At 38.5% G+C, this 25,018-nt stretch overlaps 1 protein-coding gene across 1 annotated transcript; it reads right to left on the minus strand.

Annotated features, from left to right (window-relative positions):
• Nucleotides 1-2,601: 2,601 nt before the first annotated feature.
• Nucleotides 2,602-20,177, minus strand: LOC126481039 (3-ketoacyl-CoA thiolase, mitochondrial-like). Its single transcript, XM_050104520.1, has 8 exons — nucleotides 19,657-20,177; nucleotides 18,879-19,045; nucleotides 12,603-12,734; nucleotides 11,905-12,169; nucleotides 4,503-4,678; nucleotides 4,122-4,322; nucleotides 2,894-3,048; nucleotides 2,602-2,812 (listed from the first exon to the last, which is right to left on the minus strand). The coding sequence occupies exons 1-8, from the start codon at nucleotides 19,673-19,675 to the stop codon at nucleotides 2,728-2,730; spliced, it is 1,200 nt and encodes a 399-aa protein (XP_049960477.1). The 5' UTR covers nucleotides 19,676-20,177; the 3' UTR covers nucleotides 2,602-2,727.
• Nucleotides 20,178-25,018: the final 4,841 nt, after the last annotated feature.

Consider the following 25,018-nt stretch of genomic DNA (forward strand, 5'->3'; position numbering starts at 1 on the left):
CCCTCTTTCAAGTCATGCCACAGAATAATTTGAATAACACGTTTTGTGCAGCTTGTCCCTTTAAGAGCTTTTCTAGGTTGAAACACTTTTGTATGTCACTTCACAACAATCTGTGGTTCTATAGAGCTTAAGGTGAGTGAGTAAATTTCAGCAAAAAAGATGCCGCTGCACTGCCATATGAACAAAGAAACAAATTTTAAAAATGTAGGCCATTAGGGAGCACACATTCTCACTGACCAGCTACATGTCAGCTGTCTCTTTGTATTAGGAATGGATTTAGAGCTGTACCACACATGGTGAGTGTGAGAACACCAGATCTGAGGATTCAATGCACTGATCCAGCATGCAGGACAGTGCACATACCTGTGCTAATGGAAAATCCAGTTCTTACATGGACTATTTTTTTGGGGTTGGGGGGGGAAGATGAACCCCCAAAGTGACCCCCTTCCATATGCTCATGGCTCTCACTATCACATAACATAGATAAACACTATACCCTGTCCGCTTTTCTTAAAAGAGATGTACTGCTTGAAGAATAATCTCCCTTTGAGCAGCAGCAGGCACTCTTCTTCATGTAATTTATTAAATGGTAAAAACACACATGAAGGTCGAACAATTTGATAACAACTTTTCTAACTTTGAAAAGTTAAACTCCACTACTAACCAATGTGTTGTCAGTGAAATACAGTACTGGTACACTAAGAGTCAAATGAAATCAGTTTCTTCTTGATGGATGTCATAATGCAAGAAAATAAAACAGATATCATCTTCTGACATAGTTGTACTACAACGAACAGGACACCTTTCCATATAATAGTAGAAAACATTACTGCCTACGGCTGCTAGAAACATACACTGTGACACAGACATTGGCTGTGTGTAGACAATAGTAAGCTATGGGGGACATTCATCTGTGCTTCCACAGAACCTGAAGTTGTAATTGAAGGAGCTGTAACAGCAGTGGACTGCATGAGTATTATTGCAGACCACCTGCATTTCTTTATGCTTGTTCCCACCAATGATGGAATCTTCCAGAGGGATAACTGTCCATTGCACAAGGCCAAAATCTTGACAGGTCTGAGGAATATTACAATGAATTCACAATGTCTTGGTCACAAAATTTGTTCCTTGTCTGAACATGACTGAATACTTCTGGGACACCATAGGGCACCAGCTCCGCGTCTACAATCCACCAGCCTGTGTGATCTTTGCGAAAAGATCTGGTGCCACATACTTTCAGAAACCTACCCAGAATTGCTGCTATATTGTGTTCCATGGGATGGGCAACATGCTACTTAGCAGGTGGTCATAATGTATTGACTCGTAGGTGTATGTTACATTTCACAGGAAAATGTTACAGATTTGATTTAAAATTATTTAATTGGATAGATAAAAAATCTACTCACCAAGCGGTGACAGAAAACACGCATAAGAGACTGTTGTGATTGGCAAGCTTTCGGAGCCAGTGACTCCTTCCAGCAGAAGGGTTGAAGGGGAAAGGAGGAGGTCAGGGGAGACTTACCGTATGGTATGAGAAGAAAGTCTTTCCTTCTCATCCCATATAGTAAGTCCCCTGACGCGTGGTTCTGGGTGACTTTCCCAAAATCTGCCTTTTTTCCTAGATCTCTCCAGTCCCTTTTTCTTCACCCTTCTTCCTTCCCCTTCTGCCTGAAGAAGTAGACACTGGCTCCGAAAGCTTGCCAGTCACAGCAGTCTTTTGTGTGTGTTTTCTGCTGCCGCTTGGCAAGTAGATTTTTTATTTATCCAATTAAACAGATTTGATTTAAAGTTAGACAAACCAGAATATTAAAATCTGTGGAAATGCAAATTGTGTCTTAAATGTTCATTGCAATAGATGCACATGTTAAGGTCAAATGCAGCTTTTAAAAAATTTGATTTCGTGCATAACACTGAATGCAGCTGCTCAAGGAAAATTGTGAAATAAGGAAAGCTATTTAATGAAAAGCTCTCGGGTTTCTAGCCATGTGGCCACATTAAGATAGCATGATATTTCAACAAGTGTCACACTCATTGGCATCGAAATATTGCTACCAGGGCTTTTCATTAGTAGTATATGCTGGGAAACTATATTCACAAGTTAAGCTGCTTGTTATTTATTTGTTTCCTGGTGTGAAAAAAAAATTGTTGCTGGCAATGCAAAACCTTACTGTATTATGATCACTGCAGTTTTATGGTTGCCTACAGCTATGTGTCAAAGCAGAAGGCTTCAGCACATCTGTAAGTGTGCTGGAAAGTGTATTGTGAAATTTATTAATTGATTCTTCCATCACTTGTTGATAAAACAATTTCTCATTCTCAGGTTTGAAGCCAAACTGCACTTTGTTTCCATAACATTAATGGAATTAAATAGTTTGTTTATTTTCCAGTATTGAAAACAAAAGAGAGTATTCCTCACTGCTTGCAGTAGGGGTGTGGTTTCATACCAGAGAATGTCTGGGCTCTTACATTTGGAAATAAAACACCATTCCAATTTTTCTGGATTAATTTCATTTTTTCCTATTAAAATTTAATTAATAAATGTATATAATGTGACAAATATGTTCTATGACAGAGGGACGACAATATAGGCAGACAAGAATATTTACTAAGCTTTTTTTGAATTTTAATATAGATGTGTGTATATACATATATGAATATAAAAAATATGAAAATCCTTTATATAAATTTTTCAGTACAAATTAGTCTGTTGCATAGTATTGGATTCATTTAGTGTATGCTCTCTACCAGAAGAGCAATACCTTGGCCACCACCGATACAAGCCGAACCAATTCCATACTTTCCTTTTCTCCTCCTGTAGAGAAAAAAAATGCCTCATTACTCAATGAGAATGTCGCCAATTTTGCATGCTTGACACAATTACATTATAACAAACCTGAGTTCGTGTACAAGATGGCTCGTAATACGTGACCCTGATGCAGCAAGTGGATGTCCGAGTGCAATTGCTCCTCCATTAACATTCAATTTTTCCATGTCCAATTTCAGTTCTTGTTGACAAGACAATGTCTGAGCAGCAAATGCTTCATTAATCTGCAACACAAATTTTCAATATGACTATGTAGTCATACATCTGACTGGAAGTACTAAAGTTTATCCCCATCCTCGTAGTTAGTTTTTCTTTTTGGGGGGGGGGGGGGGGGGGATGGGTCATTCATTTGCAATAAATCACAATGCATAAATCAAAGAAAAGCTTAAGATAAACATAAGAAATGAAATGTGCCTAAAACCTCAGTGTGTTAGTTTGCTGCATAGTATTGGATTCATTTAGTGTATGCTCTTCACCAGAAGAGCAATACCTTGGCCACCAATGTTAGTGAAACAAAGTGCAGCTGTATGTAAAGTGATACAACTCACTTTATTAATATGCTACTGCCATGCTAGTTAGTGTGTGGAAATAAAAGTATTCAACACAAGAAAATACGGAGACTTACAAGCAGTCGTTCTTCCCACGCACAATTCGTGAATGGAACAGGGAAGGGGGGATCAGATAGTGGTACAATAAGTACCCTCCGCCACACACCGTAAGGTGGCTCGCGGAGTATAGATGTAGATGTAGATGTACTTTCTAACAACAAAAACAATAAATTTTTGGCAATATAATGTAATTGGATAAATAAAAAAAAACTACTCATCAAGCGGTGGCGGAACACGCACATAAAAGAAAGTTATGATTAGGCAAGCTTTCGGAGCCAGTGACTCCTCCTTCAGGCAGAAGGGTTGAAGGGAAGGAAGTGGAGTGAAGGAAAGGGACTGGATAGGTCTAGGAAAATCGGCAGATTTTGGAAAAGTCACCCAGAGGGGAGACTTACTGGACGGGATGAGAAGGAAAGACTTTTCTTAGACCTCTCCAGTCCTTTTCCTTCACCCCTCTTCCTTCCCCTTCAACCCCTTCCGCCTGGAGGAGGAACCACTGGCTCTGAAAGCTTGGTTAATTATAACCTCCTATTATGTGTGTGTTCTGCCACCACTTGGTGAATAAACATTACTTTCTGTTTAATGAAAATGACAATGTAATTGTACAGCTTTGTCATAATTATATTTAGTTTTACATGCAAATAGTTTACTAATATATAATTGCACTTGAGCTCCTGTGGGTTACCTACCTCAACTAGATCGATATCATTAAGTGTTTTGTCCGTGACCTTCAGCAACTTCTGAATTGCTGGAGCAGGCCCTATGCCCATTATGCTTGGGTCCACACCAACAACCGAATAACCAACAAGTCGTGCTAATGGTTTGTATCCATATTCCTTACAAGCCTCTTCACTAGCCAAAACAACAGCACCAGCACCATCACAAATGCCCTGAAATATGTTTAAAATTTTCAAAAATGGGTTATCCACCGGTTTGTATTATAAAAATGAAAAAATCTATCTTGAAAGTGTGAGCACTCCATACTATAGCTTGCAATTATCTTTTCCAAATATTTCTCAAAGAGAGAAGAAATAAGTTTCACATAAAATATTCGTTTTCAATGAACGTACAGATGCAGATCCTGCGGTGACAACTCCATTCTTCTTAAAAACAGGTGCGAGTTTTGCAAGTCCTTCTGCAGTAGTTTGAGGTCGCGAATGTTCATCTACATCAACAATCACTTCTTTCTTCTTTATTGTCAGTGTGACTGGTGCTAGTTCTTCCTTGAAATATCCTTTATCATTGGCTGGCAAAAAATAAATCATGATATGGTAGTTATTGTGATCTAGGAATACAATAACAAATAAATAAGCATATTAATAGTGAACCATTTTGCCTCTTAAGCTCTTCTGTAATGTGATTTATTATAAAACCATTACTCTTAATAGAAATTGTGTCAATTAAGACTGTGCGTGTGCAAAAAATTTATTTTGCAATACAACACATGTTTTTGTTAATACTAATTCCAAGTGCAACCTTCAGTAAATCAGACATGCTCAAACAAAAAAGGTGCAAAATAGCTGTTATGTTTAATTGGAAAGACTTTCTGCAGCAAGAGTTTTTAGTGCCACTGTAAATCAGGGTGGCCTCTGTGTGTAATCAAAAGATTTCTCTAAAATTTCATGTTGAAATTCCAAATATCTCTGCATTTATTTTTATTTTTTTTAGTGCGAGTAAAAGTTTAACTTCACTAGTTTTCATAGCCTCAAATGAAATTGTTTGAGTTGCCACATTACCTATTAGTAATTATTCCAAGTTCAGCAATGATTTACAGTTTCATAATAAATGCATGGATTTTAATCTCTTGCCAGCCATTGAAATTTGTTCATTATCATCATCCATCACCATTTTGTGCAGTGGCATGTTATTGTGCAATAGCCTCAAGCTTATGAGAAACCTATGCAGAAACATACTTCAAACTGACGGGAATGTGGTATCAACAGATTTTGATAGTAATGACAGATCTTGTTTATAAGTGGATGCTCTTCAAGCTATGGCCACTGTTGATTTTAAGCATGAGAATGCAAGAAAGTCAATGAAGTATTACTTTGCTCTGAAAGAAGGAAAGGAACCAAAGCCTAAAATTCAGTACTATTCTACAAAACATGCATGTTTCGTACTCGTGTCACACTTCACACCCCTAAAAAGTATTTGACGAGGAAGGAGAGTGGTGTATCCACAGACAATAAAAGGTTCCCAATATCAGTGAGCATGTGGGAAGTATTTGTGATCGAGCAACTTACATTCCAACAATTCACTACCCTCCTTCACCTTTCCTGCACAACTCCACAAACGGTTGTTTTTGAATCAGAATTGGAGAGTGAGTTTGAACAAGATGACTCTGATCATTTATTTCCATTCCCTCCCCCCAAAAGTTTCTCAGAGTTCCCAGAGTGAGTCAGAATTTCCCAAGATTTCCTTATTTTCCTGCTATTCCTGAAAAGTCTCCACTCCGCAAATAGTTTTATTCATTCAAGTTTATATCAAAATGCTATTGTTCTGAAAGAGCGTTTAGCAATGATAAAATCTATCAATCTTCTAGTCTTTGTAACAGCTTACTCGTGTTTGTGACCTTCACTTAATCTGAAGAAACCTATCCTTTACGTAGAGTTCTACATTTACCATTATTATTTTATATTTATACCAAATTACTCAAAGTTGTCCTCAAGTAACACTTAGTCCAAAGAAGAAAGCACAAATCATCCATGGAAAAATGCTTCCACACTCTTGCTAAATGATTAATTTTGACAGCCAAAATCGCTCCTCTGGATCCCTCTTCTATCCTACCATTCAGTTAAACATGGCTGTGTAACAGATTAAGGGTCGACCTGTGACAGCAATCGCACAACTTGCGTAAGGGGCTGCTAGACGCTGCCGCAAGTGCTAAGGGTGCATTGGGGTCACAGGCGCGCGTGTTGCGTACAGGCCGCGAGGTGCTGCCACGAGCACAACCGTATATAAGTGCCGACGGAGTTCAGCCAGATCTCATTTTGTTGGCATCTCATTCTTGCCTATTCTCTTATTTGCTTAGTTGCTTAGCTTTTATTCATTTATGGCTCATGTTTTTGTGCTCTCTTTCAGCCATTCTGATTGTTTTGATTTACTCCCAATTGAAAAGTGCTCATTTTGACATTTCACTTTTGCATATTTCTCATTTTGCTAATAATATGCTCCTTAGCTTTTTACAGTTGAATTAACATAGTCTCATGTACTGTTTGTTGATTTCAGCCTGATCATATTTTGATGTTCTTTAAATACTGTAATAATTATCGGAAGCATTTCTTCCCTTAAACTTGTGTAAAGTATTCTCGATGTAGAATTTGTTCTGTGACACAGGTGTAAGGTTTTGAATATAAATTATATACGAAACTGTGCTTTAAAAGGAATTTATTTTTTCAGTCTGTACTTCATCAGATGACAATTTCGTGATATGAGGGAGGAATTTGAAGGGGCAAACCCATGGGAATAGTCTTAAGTGATCCCCTTTAAAAATAAAAATGTGTGCGACACTGAAAGACATGACACTGTAGGCACCGAAAAACCTAACCTATACAAAAAATAGAGGGAAACATTCCACGTGGGACACATGGGAAATATATATCTAAAAACAAAGATGATGAGACTTACCAAACAAAAGCGCTGGCAGGTCGATACACACACAAACAAACACAAACATACACACAAAATTCAAGCTTTTGCAACAAACGGTTGCTTCATCAGGAAAGAGGGAAGGAGAGGGAAAGACGAAAGGATGTGGGTTTTAAGGGAGAGGGTAAGGAGTCATTCCAATCCCGGGAGCGGAAAGACTTACCTTAGGGGGGAAAAAGGACAGGTATACACGCGCGCACGCACGCACGCACGCACGCACGCACGCACACACGCACACACGCACACACACACACACACACACACACACACAAGCAGACATTTGTAAAGGCAAAGAGTTGGGGCAGAGATGTCAGTCGAAGCGGAAGTAAAGAGGCAAAGATGTTGTTGAAAGACAGGTGAGGTATGAGTGGCAGCAACTTGAAATTAGCGGAGGTTGAGACCTGGCAGATAACGAGAAGAGAGGATATACTGAAGGGCAAGTTCCCATCTCCGGAGTTCTGACAGGTTGGCGTTAGTGGGAAGTATCCAGATAACCCGGACGGTAACACTGTGCCAAGATGTGCTGGCCTTGCACCAAGGCATGTTTAGCCACAGGGTGATCCTCATTACCAACAAACATTGTCTGCCTGTGTCCATTCATGCGAATGGACAGTTTGTTGCTGGTCATTCCCACATAGAAAGCTTCACAGTGTAGGCAGGTCAGTTGGTAAATCACGTGGGTGCTTTCACACGTGGCTCTGCCTTTGATCGTGTACACCTTCCGTGTTACAGGACTGGAGTAGGTGGTGGTGGGAGGGTGCATGGGACAGGTTTTACACTGGGGGCGGTTACAAGGGTAGGAGCCAGAGGGTAGGGAAGGTGGTTTGGGGATTTCATAGGGATGAACTAAGAGGTTATGAAGGTTAGGTGGACGGCGGAAAGACTCTTGGTGGAGTGGGGAGGATTTCATGAAGGATGGATCTCATTTCAGGGCAGGATTTGAGGAAGTCGTATCCCTGCTGGAGAGCCACATTCAGAGTCTGATCCAGTCCCGGAAAGTATCCTGTCACAAGTGGGGCACTTTTGGGGTTCTTCTGTGGGAGGTTCTGGGTTTGAAGGGATGAGGAAGTGGCTCTGGTTATTTGCTTCTGTATCAGGTCGGGTGGGTAGTTGCAGGATGCGAAAGCTGTTTTCAGGTTGTTGGTGTAATGGTTCAGGGATTCCGGACTGAAGCAGATTCGTTTGCCACAAAGACCTAGGCTGTAGGGAAGGGACCGTTTGATGTGGAATGGGTGGCAGCTGTCATAATGGAGGTACTGTTGCTTGTTGGTGGGTTTGATGTGGACGGACGTGTGAAGCTGGCCATTGGACAGATGGAGGTCAACGTCAAGGAAAGTGACATGGGATTTAGAGTAGGACCAGGTGAATCTGATGGAACCAAAGGAGTTGAGGTTGGAGAGGAAATTCTGGAGTTCTTCTTCACTGGGAGTCCAGATCATGAAGATGTCATCAATAAATCTGTACCAAACTTTGGGTTTGCAGGCCTAGGTAACCAAGAAGGCTTCCTCTAAGCGACCCATGAATAAGTTGGCGTACAAGGGTGCCATCCTGGTACCCATGGCTGTTCCCTTTAATTGTTGGTATGTCTGGCGTTCAAAAGTGAAGAAGTTGTGGGTCAGGATGAAGCTGGCTAAGGTAACGAGGAAAGAGGTTTTAGGTAGGGTGGCAGATGATCGGCGTGAAAGGAAGTGCTCCATCGCAGCGAGGCCCTGGACGTGCAGAATATTTGTGTATAAGGAAGTGGCATCAATAGTTACAAGGATGGTTTCCGGGGGTAACAGACTGGGTAAGGATTCCAGGCGTTCGAGAAAGTGGTTGGTGTCTTTGATGAAGGATGGGAGACTGCATGTAATGGGTTGAAGGTGTTGATCTATGTAGGCAGAGATATGTTCTGTGGGGGCTTGGTAACCAGCTACAATGGGGCGGCCGGGATGATTGGGTTTGTGAATTTTAGGAAGAAGGTAGAAGGTTTGACTTCCCATTCTAGAGGCTTCTGACTGACATTCTACTTTCAAATAAACATGGTAAGGAAAATTCTGGTTGAATGTTAAAAAGAAAAAAAAAGTACACAAGAAGAGAGACTGCACAACCACATCTTTTTTAACTTACAAAAAGAGACAAAAGTGTGTAGTAAGAAAGTAATAATACTCAGTGATTAGTTAAAAAAGTCATGCAAGGGGTGGCATATTTTACAAAGTTTCAAATTTATCACAATGAGAAAAAAATTCTGACATGATCTATGAAAGAAAATTTACTTTTTAGGTGGTGTTATTTGCACAATTTTCTGCAAAATAAGACAGCTACAACTCTTTAACATTTTCAAGGAGACAGAATGGCTTCAGGAGGCAAAATTCCAATTATTCCCAACACATCTGGAACTAGTGATTGTGATGATGATTTTGTGTGTGTGTGTGTGTGTGTGTGTGTATAACACAAAATTAATGTTTTGTGAAGGCATACTGGTATTATAGGGACATTGGTATTCAAAGGTGTTGCTTATTTATTTTATCAATATGGCCTTAAATCAATATAGTTGTAATACAACTCAATGAGTAAAAGAACTTAAAGCATTTATCAAACATTAAATCCACGTCCTGTGTCACAGTGTTTTGTCTTTCCCAACTCAAAAAGTTTGAATTGTACATGACCCCCAATGGGCCAAGAATACCATAATCGTCATTCATCACTAAATGCTGTATTAATAATTAATACTGGACGCAAGTTCATCAATCAGCTACAATGCTTGTTTGAATGTTGTCATAGTCATGAAGACAACCGACTTATGCCGATAAGTATCAAGCAGAACAACAGAGCAAAGTGAGACTCCTATGTGAACCACCCATTCTTTGTATTTAATGTTGTGGTTTTATTGTTTTGATATGAAATTATATTTAAAAATCTGAATTTCAGAACAATATTTTGTAAAAAAAAGGATTTCTCATTTTAAGTTTCACTGTAAGTTTTCAAAAATCAAAGTTTGTGATTTTTATGGCTGCGAGGGTGCAGGGTTGTATGATTGAAGAAGTGCGTTCTGGCACCGAAGGTGTTGGTGGGATGCAAAAAATGTATTTAAGAACAAGTTACTGTCTTGAGAGTTCAGGGATAGTAGTACTGCATGGGAAGATCCAAATGGCCAATGTGGTGTAGCAGGCATTCAGGTCCCTTGAGTAAGCACAGCAGCTAGATATTAGATGTCACCAAGGTGGACACTATTTCTTTGTCCTTTCATGCAGTTAAGACTGTTTGGTGGTGGTCATTCCTAAATGAAAAGGCATGCAGTGAACACATTATGTGGTATACAACATGTGTGGTTTAACGTGTTACTCTGACTTTGATGTGATAGTGCTGGGGTGTGGGGGGGGGAGGCAGGTTTTACAGCAGTGTTAAGAACCTTGGCATATGGATAATGGTCTGGGAACATAATATGGCCTGACAAAGGATGTTAGGGACATTAGGAAGGCAACAGTGGAAAGTATATACAGGACATTAGGGAGAGAGTATTGCATTTCGGGGGTTGACTTATAGTCATAGTCTTGGTAGACTAATGTACTGAGGCAGTTGAAGCCCTGTGTTACTGGGTGACAAGTGGGAATGGGTTGCTTCTGAGGTTTTTAGAAGTGGAAGATGTCCTTTTGGTAGGCTGAGAGGTGGAGACTGCACAAGATATTTATTTGTGCAGATCTGTGAAAAGGAAAACCTAAGAGAACGTATAGGTGTAGGAGTTAAGGAAATCATTATTTCCACATGACCATAGGAAAAGGAGCATTTGATATGCAAGGAGTGGAAGTGATGGTGTTTAATAGTTGATTTTTTTATGGACTAATATTTGGATATAAGCTTTAATGAAATTAATACAAACATCAAGGAAGGTGGCTAAAAGCCTCCACTTTTTGCTTTTCTCGTAGTTTGTAAGTCACTGTCCGGTCTGCTTCTTATTTCTCTTTTTCTTAATTCAACTTTACTTCTCACTCTGTCCTTGTATCGTCTGTGAACTAAATCTGATACAATGCTTACAGCATACTATGACCCTTCTCTCTCTCTCTCTCTCTCTCTCTCTCTCTCTCTCTCTCTCACACACACACACACACACACACACACACACAGTGCTTGGGATTTTGCCTACTGAATGAAAGTACCGGGCAATCTTGATGACATTAGTTTTATGAGCATTACATGTGGTTTAAGGCATGTTCCTTTGCCCAAGTTTCATCTGTTGGAGACCTCATCAGTGGCCGCAAAGATAGTTAATTTCCAAAAGTATACTTTTTTAGCTAGCTAAAGCTGCCGAACTTTACTGGTGGTTAAGTTGCGGCTTCATCTGTCCACTAGAAAAGAAATATGAGTCACACCAGCATGCATTATGGAGGTTGCACAACTGAAGAGTTGACACCATTTGCTTTGTTTAGCACTAAGGCCCACTTATTTAATACGAGTCCTCCTCCTTTTCTGTTAAAAATATTTTCTTGAGTTTTGCTTTTTTAAAAAAAAAAAATCCGTGAAAACTGTGCATTCAAGCATAGTAATGATAAAAAAATCATTAAAATGTTAGTATCAGAGAATCAAATTTAGTGGTCTGCTGGTCCCAGTGTATGATCTGTTACTGCCAATTTATCTAGTGGTGGTTCACTTTAACCATGAAATAACCTCACAAATAGTATAAATGGTCATGAAATTTAGTACAACGAAATTGGAGATAAAGGTTACAGATTTAAAGATTTATATTGTATATAAATTTAGAATCTGTTAATGCTGAACCCTGCACATGCAAATCACTAGCATGTTGTTTTCCATTAAAGATGCTCAAATGACAGTGTTTCAGCTTACCATTCTTCCATTGCATTTGTGATCGAAGGGAATACTTATCAACATCTTGTCTTGCAATTTTGTACTTCTCAGCCAGGTTTTCTGCTGTCAGTGCCATTGAAAGGTTGCAGTAGGTGTCTGTAAGACCAACCCACAGAGTATCCTCAAATTCAATTCTTGCTCCAAGAGGTGCGCCAAATCGGATATTACGCACAGCATAAGGAGCTTGGCTCATATTATCTGTTCCTCCTGTCAGAACTACTTTTGAGTCCCCTACGAGAATGTTCTGAAATTTATTACAAAATAAAAAAATAACTGCAGCCTTAATTTGCAAATTTAGATGATGAATTTATGTTTCTTCAAAACCGAAAATAATACTATTTGCTGTAATTACACAGCTTGTGCTTAAAGCAAAAGGGAAACAGAAAGTTTCCAGTTAACATCAGCAGACATGTAACTTTCAGCTGCAGTTGCAATAATGGGGGCAGACATCTGCATGAATACATGTGAATCATTTTTAGAACAGAATATTGTTAGCAGTAGTTTCCAAATTACTCAGTCTTTGGCAAATAGATCACAGTAATTTTCTGCAATTTCTTTCATCTTTTTGCATAAAATATTACATTTACAGACAATAAAGGTTTGTATTTCATAGCTAGTGTTCTTTTTTATTCTGGATTCTTCAACTATTTCCACTCAAATATGAAAAGATTACTTACATGAGCCCCACTGACTATAGCTTGGAATCCAGAACCACAAAGTCTATTGACAGCCAGTGCAGGTCGCTCAATGGGTATTCCGCATCTCAAAGAAACGTGGCGTGCAATGAAAATTGAATCTGGAGCTGAAACCTGAAACAATATTATGATTTATTTTCAGTATAAGTACGATCACTACATTTTCGCATTAATGCTTATTATAACAGGCAAATGGACCATTTAAATGATTTAACTGCCGAAAAAAATCTTGTTTGATTGATTTTTTGAAGTATATTAAAGGTTCTCAATCTCAATGTATGGTACACAAATTATTTGCCATAAAACTGTGTTGTAAAAAAATGATACTGCTGCTTTTGTTTAGTTACATCATAAGATACTGCCTTGCTGTAATACAAACTGAATATTTCTTTAAGTGTAACAGGAGTAACTGTATAGTATATTTCCACATGATCACAGTTTCTAAAAATCGTCTAAACAGACATGCAAAGGATGCAATGTGATTGCACTGTGAACAAGTAGAAAGCTTCGTGGTACAGAACATCATTTGTGACAAATTTTCCTCATATCCTATCCCATCATGCAGCCCCCCCCCCCCCCCTCCAATTTTCCCTCCCCACCAACCCTTTAGAGGTCTGCATTTTGGGGTAATACTTGCACTTGTCATGACTAAAGTGAATTTTTTTACATCCATAAGTACGTCAAACCTTACAATTAGGTAACATGAGCTAGAAAGAATAACCCATCCCCAACCAACATAAATCAGTGCAACAACAAGATTCTTCAGCTATCATTGTCAAAGAGTTTCTTCATCTGGAGCCAAAAGAGAACAAGAGGAAAATGTGGGAACATCATTAGTCAGTGTAGTTCAGTACGGACAAGACAGGAAAGTTAAAACAGTTAATTTCCTTCACTATACTCATATCTTCTCTCCATATTAAATTTTACTCATCTCATTCTGTATGCCTTCCCAAACTTTCAGTGTTGAACCCTCTTTGTACGTTCATGTGGATCATACAGACAGTCTCTAGTTTGCTTTATTTATGCTGAAGGTTTCCATCCAACATTGCTCCAAGAGTGATCATTCAAGAATATAGCTTGCCTTTCCAACACTTTCATTACTGAGATGCAATAATACTATGAACTGAGTCCCTATACTGTAATTTCCTCTTCTTCCATGCCATAAGACAACTTGAGAATTATTTAGTGGTTGCACACAGTAACTTTGTTGCCTTCTAAACTTTGCAACATGGGTATAATTTTCTGACAGCTCTAGAAAAGCTTTCTCCATGAAACTGCAGACACTGCTACCACTGGAAAAACTTTTCTTGCATATTCACTTATGACCATCACGTTGAGCAGTCACAAAATCTGCTTCATCCAAATTAATTTGATAGCACTCATGCCCAGTTACATCAGTTTAGCATTATTCACTGATACAACCACCACAAAGCATTTTGGAAGACTGAATAAGCATTGGCAAATTGCAAGTATACACAACCACAGTTGCCCCCACCCTTTTGCCCCTAATTTCCTTCCTTTTCATCCGGTTGCATGGCATCCTTTAGTCTCCATTTGCTTTCCCTTCTCCAAAGTAGCTATGATCAAACACTAGAGACCGATGACCTCAGCAGTTTGGTCCCATAAGACCTTACCACAAAATCTAACACTAAGAAGTCCAGTCCCATCTATTCTAATCTTCCTGTTGTTTCTCTTCTAATGTATGACATATAAATAAACTTTCTGTGTGCAAACATATCTGTTACCTTCCTTTCTTTTTTGTTTGTATAAGAAGGAACTTCTGATACCAAAAACTACAGTACCTTAAAACTTGATTCCTGTTTCCTGACAGCACTGGTGTCAGAAGTGAATAAAACAGATGTGTGTACAGTTCCACTGAGACTGACACGGTAGCTGTGAAGGTCCTACAGGACCCCTGAAAAGTGATGGCCAACAGGTCTTCAATGAAGCTACAATAGGCCTAGCAAGCACATAGTGGATAATCTCTCTGCTGTCAACAATGGGACAAGCCTTGGAAAGGATAGATAATTAAAACAGTTGATGACCTGTTTGTAGACCCAAATTACAATTTGGAACAACGAATACTTGGATATTGACTGGGAAGGTGTAGGAGATTGTGGATATAATGGAAAGAAGAAAGTTGGATCTGTTGGGGTTGTCAGAGACAAGATGGAGAGGAGGAAGAAGGAGAGAACTGAGAAAAGGTGATCGATTTTACTGGAGCAGGAATGATGATGAAATTGACTGGAGAAAGTGGAGAGAAATGTGTTAAAAGAAGTGAAGAAAATACTGGTGAGTGATAGAATGAAGTAGATAAAATGTTACTGAAGTAAAAGACTATGGACATATTACAATTGTAAGTCCCCACAGATAGACTGCACTTCTACAGCAAACACAAAATTTGAAGAGGGAATACAGAAACAGATGGGGGGGGGGGGGGGGGGAGGGGGAAGAATGTGATATAAATTAGGGATATAAAGACATATGTTGGAAGATAAACACAAAGGTATGAAAGTGTGCTTTGACCAGAAGATTGGAGAAGTCAAAATGAGCAAGATGAAGGGCTGCTGGATTTCTGCCAGAGGAATAGTTTGTTGGTAGGTAACTCCTGGTTCAAGAAAAAGAGAGCCACAAGATTAATTGGTAAAATAATGACTTGAGTAGGAAGTCGGTAGTTTATTACATACAATACTCTATAATAGTGAAATGAATAGGAACATCACAGATATCAAGGTAATACCATCAGAGGCCTTGGACAGTAAAAATCGACTGCTAATAATGAACCTGAGAGGTCAAAGGATAAGAAAGCATCAAAAAACTAGAATGGTTGTATAAGGGTATAGAAGCTGAAAGGAGAAGAGAGTAGGGTAGAGCACCTCAGAATAGTGAAGGAAAATCTCCCAGCAGATGAACCAAAAACGGTGAACGAGGAATGAGATAGACTGAAGAGGACATTTGTGGTAGAAGTAGTATATGGGAGTACAAGCAACAAAAAGAGATGGAAGGAAACAACTTGATGGAATAGAGAAACAAAAAACATAGTGCAGAAGATGAATAGAGCCTTTAGGATATGGTTCCAGAATAGGACAGTAGAAACTGTAGAAGAGTACCAGACAAGAAAGAAAGAGGCTGAAGAGAGAAGGTGGGTGGAAGAATGGACTAGGAGGAGGATAGTGAAAATTCAAAAAAGGTCCTATATGGGATGGTTAAAAGTAAGAGGTGGGAACGATATGACAGACTATGATTAAATAGTAAACAAAAGTAGCCAAGAGGTAGAAAATTAAGAGGAAATCAATATCATGTGGAGGAAGTATCCTGAAGAACTCTTGAACCTAAATGGAACCTGGAATAAGGAGGAGGAGGAGGAGGAGGAGGAAGAAGAAGATGAAGAAGAAGAGGAACTGTAAGATTTTAACATGGAGAGAAGTGGAAGATGTACTAAGAAAGATAAAAAGAGGGATGATACCAGGTTTGGATAAGCTGAGTGTAGAGATGCTGAGAGCAGCAGGAGAGATGGGGACACAATAGCTTTATCAAGTAACAAAAATTATGTGGAAAAAGAGGGGGAAGCTGTATGACTGGAAGAAAGGAATGATTGTGCCAATCTTCAAGAAAAGTAATAAAAAGAGTGCAAAAACTAGAACAGAATCCACTGATGAGCCATTATGCAAAGGTCTGTGAGAAAGTTTTGGCAACATGAATTTGGGCAAAAACAGAAGGAAGGATGAGCAAAGAAAAACATGGGCTCACATCTATAAGAATACTACTACAAATATAGAAAAGATCTACTGATGGCCTCCCTGGGCATTGAAAAAGCATAAGATTGTGTATGCAAAAACAAGATTTGAAAGTTCCTGGAAAAAAGAGGAGTATAAAAACAGATTATATGGAGAAAAGAGAAATGTCCAATGAGAGTGTGAGATGTGTGAAAGAGTGAGGAGAGAACTCCAATTGGCTGGAACAAAGGAACAATTTCAGGCAGGGAAGTGTACTTTCATTGGGGCTATTTGTGGTGATAGCTGAGACAATGAGCAGAGTGGCACAAGTAATTAATGAAGGAAAGATGAAAGCCGTGGTGTTTGCAGATGATTTGACAATCTGTAGAAACAAGAAGCAGGAGCAGTTGGACATGTGGCAACAAGTAGATATGGGACAAAGCTTAGCATAAATAAATGTGAAATGATGAATGTAACCAGGAAGAAGGAGTGTCACAGCTAACTGGAATAAGAACTGGAGGGGAACGACTGAGGAAGGTGGAGAGTTTCAAGTATGTGGGAAATTGAATATGCAAGAATGAAAGAAGCGACAGAGAAATAAATGAGCAGGGCAGGCAAGCAGAAGCATTCTGGTTGTTAGAGGCCTGATATGGAGCAAAAATGTCCCTCAAAATAGCAAAGGAGTTACATATCAGGCATACTATGTGTCAGTGTCAGTCCTGACATCTGCCTCTTGAAGCCTGGGTAATGATAAGAACAGAGAGAAACAAAATACAAGATAGTGAAATGAAATTCTTGAGAAGTGCTACTGGAGTGAAAAAGATAGACACATTAAGGAATGAAAGGATCAGAGAATTAATGAGGGAGGAATCATTAAGAAAAGAATAGGATAGGATAGAGGAATCAAAGTGCAGATGGTATGGGTATGTTAAGCAAGTGGAAGAGAAGAGGATACCCAGAAAGGTACAAGAGATGAAACAGAAGGAGAAAAGACCTTGAGGAAGACCAAGAGTTAGACAGCTGAAATGTATGCAAAAGAAAGGAGAAGGCTGGATCAATGTGGAGAGACATGGTAAGAAGACAGAAGACAACTGAGAGGCTTATGTTCCAAACACACCTCTTCAGTGTCTTGAAACTGTGTGAGAAGAAGAAGTGTGTGATTAACATTGATAATGTTAAAGGAATACTAAACATACTGCACAATGGAAAACCCAGGGTGAAATTTAACAATATTATGAAGAGGAAAGTAGTGTGATTTCAGTTGCCCAAGACTGTGGTCATATGTGTGAGTTGCATTTGCGTGCGCGTGTGTGTGTGTGTGTGTGTGTGTGTCTCATCTTATTTTTTATGAAGACCTTACTGGCCAAAAGCTTTATTTATTTGTGACAGTCTTTTTCTTGTGCCTATCTGCAACTCAGCATCGCTGCTATAAGGTGAGTGGCAACTTTCCTTCTCATAATATTGCCACTAAAGATATTAGATATTTATAATGTATAAATTAGGGTATGGACCTAAAGTGATGCTTGAAGGTTATGCAATGTACAGACATATAAATTTGTAGGGCCTTACATTGCATAAACCTACGTAGTAGTTGTGGTTCATAATCTAATTCTGTACAGAGCAAGACTAACTTCAAACTGTGGAGATGTGAAATTTCTGCTCACAATTTCATTTAAATTACATGAAAACTGCATTAATATGTACCAGTATTTCCTACTGTTGCTAAATTCATTTCTGGGACAATTATTGTTCACTGGAAAAAACCACACACAACTACATCAATTATGGTACAACAAAAGACTGTAAAGATTTTTACGAAATATAAATCAAGACCACTTCATATCACATTGCCAATGTGCTAAGCAGATTTGAATATTTATGGTCTGTAGATGCACTAACTTCTTAGAGATGCTAACAAACTCTGTAAGATAAATACTTAAAGTAACCACTTAAATATTATATCTACACACTTAGTAGTTGGTAGTTTGTTTAGAAATTTCGTTATGTAGGCGGAGTTTGCAAAAAGCATGACAGCTGTGTAGTTACAGATCTTAATCTTGCACTGTCCTGGGATTTCCACAACAAAATGAAAAATGTATATTATTTGGACATACAACAGCTGTTTTTTGAAATTTAAGATTGTAAGCAGTTTAGATTTTCTAAAAGCATTCAATTTTTACAGCTATGTTATACTTCACAAAAATAAACTTTTGTAATTTGTGTTTTGAAATAACATTTAGTGCTTTACACAAAGTATTTCAGTTCATTTGCTGAGGCTGGCCACTATAAATTCTGTAACATGAGTTACAAATATAGGCTAGCTGAATTTCATACTGAACTGTAGATTTAGGGCTTATCAGTCTCTGCATATACTTGGTTCTCTATTTTTTCTTATCAGAACATTTAAAAACAAAGTATTTTAAAACTTCATAGCACAAAATTAATTTTTAGCTCATTTTTCTTTGACAGAGGGCTGTTTCAAATGAAAACATTACTATTACAGCAGACTTGGACTAACATCTTGAATGTTAGTATTTCTTACACTTAAAACGTTGCCAATCACAACAGAATCAACTTGATCAGGGCTGACGCGGCCTGCTGCCAGCGCTGCTCGGCCTGCAACCTCTTGCAACTCCATTGCTGATTTCTGGACAAATTTACCACCCATGGTGCCAAATGGAGTACGCTTTGCAGCAACGATAAAAATCCCTGTAAAAAAGTGAAATTTTAAATCACATTTTCCTCACAAAGATACTAGTTACAACCATAGCTATCACTCTATTTGGCAAATAAAAGTCAGCTAATGTGCATGTATGATTGGATTGGTAGTAATTGCGATTTTTGCCCTCAGAGCCAACGACATCTGCTTTATTAACCCCCAAATAATCACGTAAAAGAAATACGTCGTTTATTTTCCTTGGCGCTTTCGGAATTCTGTATTTGGCGTTCTTTTCCCATACTTGTTTACTGCAGATAGGCATCAAATTGCACAATAAATCTGTTCTAGTCGCGCCTACATTCTGAGATACTTATTTAAAGCACAATTCAGGTAAATTGGAGATCATTAAGTAACAAAGTAAACGCGCAAATGTCATTCGATTCCCATTAGACAGACATCATATACCTACGGCGAAAAGTGGTACCTGAAAGAGGCGTCCTACATTGCGAGGATACATTTATTTGAATCTGTATGTTGCCTGGAACAAAAAATTGATTCTTACTATGAAGACGTTCACAATTACGAAGTTTGGCTGGTAATTTACACTGAACAGGCCAGGCAGAACCTACTTATACCCTTATCACATATGCGCCGCACTCACCTTTAGTTAAAGCAGCCATTGCTTTTTCTCTGGGATAAAACACCGAAGCTATCTAAATGAACAAATTAATGGAATGACAACTTGACCACTGTAGACACACCACACAGTTGACCTGCACTGAACAGTCAATTTTCAGCAGCCCTCGCTCTCGTGTGTGTGTGAGGGTTGCGGGTACCTCACATTCCAAGACCTTTGCTCGAGCTGAATGAACTTTAATCTTGTGTTGAGTGAAATAGGATGCACGTAACAGACCAGGTGGAGTAACTGTAGCACACGCTACGAGGACTTTAATCTCGCACTTGTGTCAGGTAGAACCCTGGCTGGCCACAGATTAGGAGAGAGACGTGTTATAGAGGGAAAACTTATGCAAAACAAGTTGTGCACATACAGCCGTTCATCTAACAGTGAGACGAGCTTAGTATTTGTTTGATTGCGGAAGAGTAAAGTATTTAGGCAGTTGTCGCTTGCAGTGTCTAATACTTAGGCAAAATGTCAGATGAAACTCTGTTATGTAACTATCAAAATTCGCCGTGACGTAAGATGATTGAGAGTGCAGATTCATGCAATTACATTGGCGTCTAGTTTGCATCCAACATTCGTGTCACTGTGCGAATACTATAAGAAAGAGAACCGTTGCTATCACACACAACTAACAAGGTTTTATAAAAGGCGACTGATTTACCAGTACCTGGGTGACAAAACTATGTCAAATTTTGTTTGCGATTTCTAATAACCTATTCATCGCTAGCTACTGAACCTACATATAAACACAACCAATCACAGTTAAATGTGGGACAGGCTTAGACCTACTCTTTATTAGTGTCGTAATTCACGCCATGTCGTGTAAACAGTGATGTCTTTTGTTAACACCCCTACTGTGTTATAGAATACGGTTATTTTTCCTGTTTTATTAGCTGATTGAGTGTAAGTGGAATAAGCGCCAGTTTGTTCTGTAGGAATTTCCAGAAGACGAAGTCCGTCTTTACTGTTCGTATAAGAGTGAAATGGAAAGGCTGCAGAACATTACCGGTACTAGTTTTCTCCATGAAAACGGTCCTTTTTCCCTACGACGTTTATCTAACCTATCTCCTCGTCAGTAGGTTCCTCTTTAGCAGTTCGTCCTTACATTTCCTCTCGTAATCAGGAGAGATGATGCAGTGGTTAGACACGGGACTCGTATTCGGCAAGAGAGTGTGGTTCGTCACCGGCCATCCTGATTTAGATTTTCCGTGATTTCCATAAATCGCTTAAGGCGAATACCGATTTTTTATTATTATTTTTTTTTTTTCAGAGAGCACATCCGATTTCATTCTCCTATCTTTCCCCGGTTAGAGCTACCCATCTCTTCGTCGACAGGAAGTTGAGGCCTGATCGTCTGTGTTCGTTCTATCAGCTTCAGAAGCAGCACGGCGCATCTATGATAATGGTGTCCGCAATTGATGAGTCATTAGGCAATATCTGTGCCTACGACTGATGTATGTCGATAATATTCCGTTTGGTTGTTACATAACGCATTGTCATCTTACAGCTCTTAGGACCTTATCAAGAGAAACACGGCCAACTAATCGTCAGCATGAAAATATCGGGATGTGTCCCTCGATACTATGGTCGAAGTATGTCACAGAAACTACATTGATGTGAATGAAAGTTACATTCCTTAAGCTTTTCGCATTTTTCGTAACGATGTAGGTGGAGCATTGTTCATAAGGCTTTCTAATTGCGTGTGTTTCTTTCAAACGTAAAAATTGGAATACTGTGCCATTTAAAGTTTCTTTGTTGTGGAAGATTCATAGCCAATGGAAATTCATCCAGAGTTAGCAAAGGTGTATTAACGGCCAGCCACACGCAGCGAATTATCTGCGCAAATCTCTGTGGACATCACATCTGCACACACAAATCGTAGCATGTAGGTAGAAGAAACGTGTTTTTAGTCGTCTTTTTTAGTAGTCTAGTGTTTTAGTATGTGTGTGCCCAGTGAATTTTAAAATAACAGATACACATCAGTGTCCTAGAGAGTTCATTGCTAAACTTATTGAAACGTACAGGAGTCATACATGTTTGTGGAAAATTAAAAGCAAGGAATACAGCGACCGAGACAAGGCGGTAGCTGCTTATACTTCTTTAATAGAGAAATTACGATCGGTCGAACCTACGGCAAACTGGGGGAATAGTAATTAAACAAATAAATTCGTTGTGGACTGTTTACCACAAAAAGCTAATAGTAAACAAGGCAACGAAATATATTCGATCTGTCGATGGAGACGAAATATAAAGGCCAAGTTTGTGACATTTTGATATCTTCAGCGTTTTTAATGATTCCAGTGAAGAAGACTCATATGAAACACAGTTTAAAGTTTGACTTGTAGATAATATCTTTTGCAACTCCATTCCTATGTCCTTTCAGGACGTCAGACACATACCACTAGATAATGGCCTTGGGACCGAAATCGGTCGTAATTTTAAATAAACTTTAAAGTGCAACTGGAGCGGATGTTTTCTTCAAAACCATTACTACAGATGCGGAATGTCCCCCAAGATGTTACACATTCTGGACAACTAATCAATCTGTTCACTTATCTATGAGACAAAAAAGCATACAAGTAACAACTGAGGGAAAGATTGCAGATAGTAACATAGAGCTTTATCCACCACCTATTTTAGACGCCACTGATAGAAATTAATTCATCAAGTAGAGGTAGCTTTAGGATGTGGATAACTTAACCAAAATTCTCATTTATGCTTGCTTTGCACTAAGGAATCTCATTATGTTGAACAGCAAAAGGGATTGCTAACACGCTTTCACTTTTACTGTCTTAAGCCATAATCTTATGTGACAATGTAGCCAAAAAAGTAGGTCCTTAAGAAAAATGCAGTCAGAATATTGTGTTTAGGTGATAATGAAAGATCTTCAAGCACTGCCTTCAGGGACATAGGGATTCTTACACAACTTTCGCTTCCTAAAATGACATGTACGTCGTAAAAAGAGTGAATTAGAGGTTAATTCTCTACCACAATATTAGATATATTAGCTGTAAAGCTTTCGAGATAAACTATGGATCCCTGTCTAGAGTTCAGAATGAAGTTTTATAATCTGGTGCAAAAGTAGCGAATTAAAAATCTCAACTCAGAAACAAACTACATTATAGCTCATTGGCCACAGCTATAATTCCGAAGAATATGCTAAGTTTCAAACACCAAATATGTCTAAAACCATAAAAATGTTACTTGTAACTTGTCAGAGATGATATATTTCTGTTTCATGCATTTTCTTTCCGTTCTTTTTTGCTACAAGAGTTGCGAACACAAACTATGACAGAATTTCCCCACTTACGACTAGCTGCTTGCCACTGAAATTTATTTTCTAGACAAACAGATGGCGAGCGAGTAGCAGATAAGATCTTGTGTCATGTGAAGACAGTGATTTATTTCATGCACAAGCGTTTGCACAGGTATCTACACAGGGGGATCATTGCAGGTGTGCCGGCCTCAAGGCATCTCAGTCCTTTTTTTTTAACAGTTAAGTAATTCAGACATGGCTGTACTTATATTTAATTTGATCCACATGAAGAGTACCCCAGAATTGCAACCACAGATGAAAATAGCAGAAGTGGTATTGGATGATCGACGAATAAACGAATACGAAATAAGGGAAGAAAAGCATGACACGTTTTACTTGAAGAATTAATTTTGAGAAAGTTTCTTGCAAGCCACTGGCCTAAATGTGAAAGCAGGTTTAAAATTCTCAGCAACGCTTGGACTTTATTTAAATGAGGAACCAACCAATTTTATGCCCTAGTTTGCTTGGATAAGATGTAAGTCTGCACTTCACACCATAACTGAAGCAGCATCCAAGGCAGCGGTTGAAGGTGGTGGACTTACCAATGAAGCAAAATTCAGTTTCATCCAACAGGAAGGTTGGGAGTGTGTCACACCTGCCTGCATTGACGTTTCAGACCAGAAACTGGCATGAAGTGACTAGCTCCTGTAGACAATATATGTCTGGTGGCAACGACAGATGAACAGCTGACATGGAACTCTATGCTTGAGTGGAAGGTGATGACATATATATAGCTAAAAAATTCATTTACTACAGCTCATTTTGAACCCTCAGTTAAACCTATGTACTAAATAAATTAACGACTATACTAAAATGTCCTAAGTAGAATCAAGAATTAACAATAGTCAACAATAGTTGTAATGTACATGATGAAGTTAACTATCATTATGCAATAAATGTTGAGAAATGTATTATGGTATTGAAGCTTTCCTCACAAAATTAATACAAGATCATATCAAAAGCTGTTGACAGACTGTGACTTATTTTAAAACATTTATACAGATGTTTTCAATGTAATTATTTCTCTATGCCCATAAATTAATCTTGCATAATTGTTTGTCAAATCAAGTAATCAACCTTCAAACTTCATAAAAGTTTTATGTTAGCGCTTGATACATGACAAGAAACTCTCATATTTTTCTGCATGTCTGTGTAACTGATAAAGGTAGTTCATTGCCATCTTCATCCCAGTGAAGATAAAACAATTGAGATCTATTTAGTCTAAAAGTGAAATCTATATTACTACCAATCTAGGCTCATGTCTGTGTCCATCACGTCTTTCTGATAATGACTCACCCAACTTCTGTTTGCCTTTGGAGTAAGGTATTCTTTTAGGGTACAATCATAACACAATTAATGCTGTAAATCAGCTCTGGTTGCTTTCTTTTGCCATGGGAATACTGTTGGTGTACAGTGCAGTGTCCACAGAGATTAATACAAAGAAGACAATTTTAACAGATGAAATTGTAGCATGTAAGCGACTGTTTTTCTCTTACAATGGTTCCTAATTTGTGAAGGATGAAACCACTTTTAATAGCTTGCTATATACTTGCTGAGTTTCTGTCTACCATGTTAGTTTGAGTTCTAGGTGCATGACTATCCATTTGGCTGAGCATACTTATTAACTCTGTCATTGAGTTCGTGATGAAAAATTTAAATAACATCAGGTTCAATATTATATATTAGATGGATATCATCTGAAAAAAACAAGTAAGGGTACCTATTACACCTACTATCTTTCCCACCTTAAATATGGGGTCATGTTCTGAGGTAATCTGGCAGCATCTAAAAGAGCTTTCAGACCAGAATAAAAGACCATTAGAATCAGATAGGATGTAAACCTAGAAACTCCTGTAAGCCTCTATTTAACAGTTTAGATTTTCTACCTTTACCATGTATTTGCATTACAGATACTCTCGTTTCATTTTAAAACTAATGAAATAGGCAAGAAATAGCAGATTATTTAAACAGTGACAATTATCAGTTCTAAGGCTGGTCTGTTGTAGCTCTCTACACTACTCTATT

The sequence above is a fragment of the Schistocerca serialis genome, chromosome 5 (genome assembly GCF_023864345.2).
Source record: "Schistocerca serialis cubense isolate TAMUIC-IGC-003099 chromosome 5, iqSchSeri2.2, whole genome shotgun sequence".
Taxonomy (NCBI): Eukaryota; Metazoa; Arthropoda; class Insecta; order Orthoptera; family Acrididae; genus Schistocerca; species Schistocerca serialis.

Excerpts from the sequence above, each read along its gene's own strand:
- LOC126481039 (XM_050104520.1), bottom strand. Across the intron at positions 12,735-18,878 it reads TGATTGGCAACGTTTTAAGT|GTTTCAGCTCCAGATTCAAT; the intron begins GTAAGAAATACT and ends ATATTGTTTCAG. Across the intron at positions 3,049-4,121 it reads ATGATATCGATCTAGTTGAG|ATTAATGAAGCATTTGCTGC; the intron begins GTAGGTAACCCA and ends TTTGTGTTGCAG.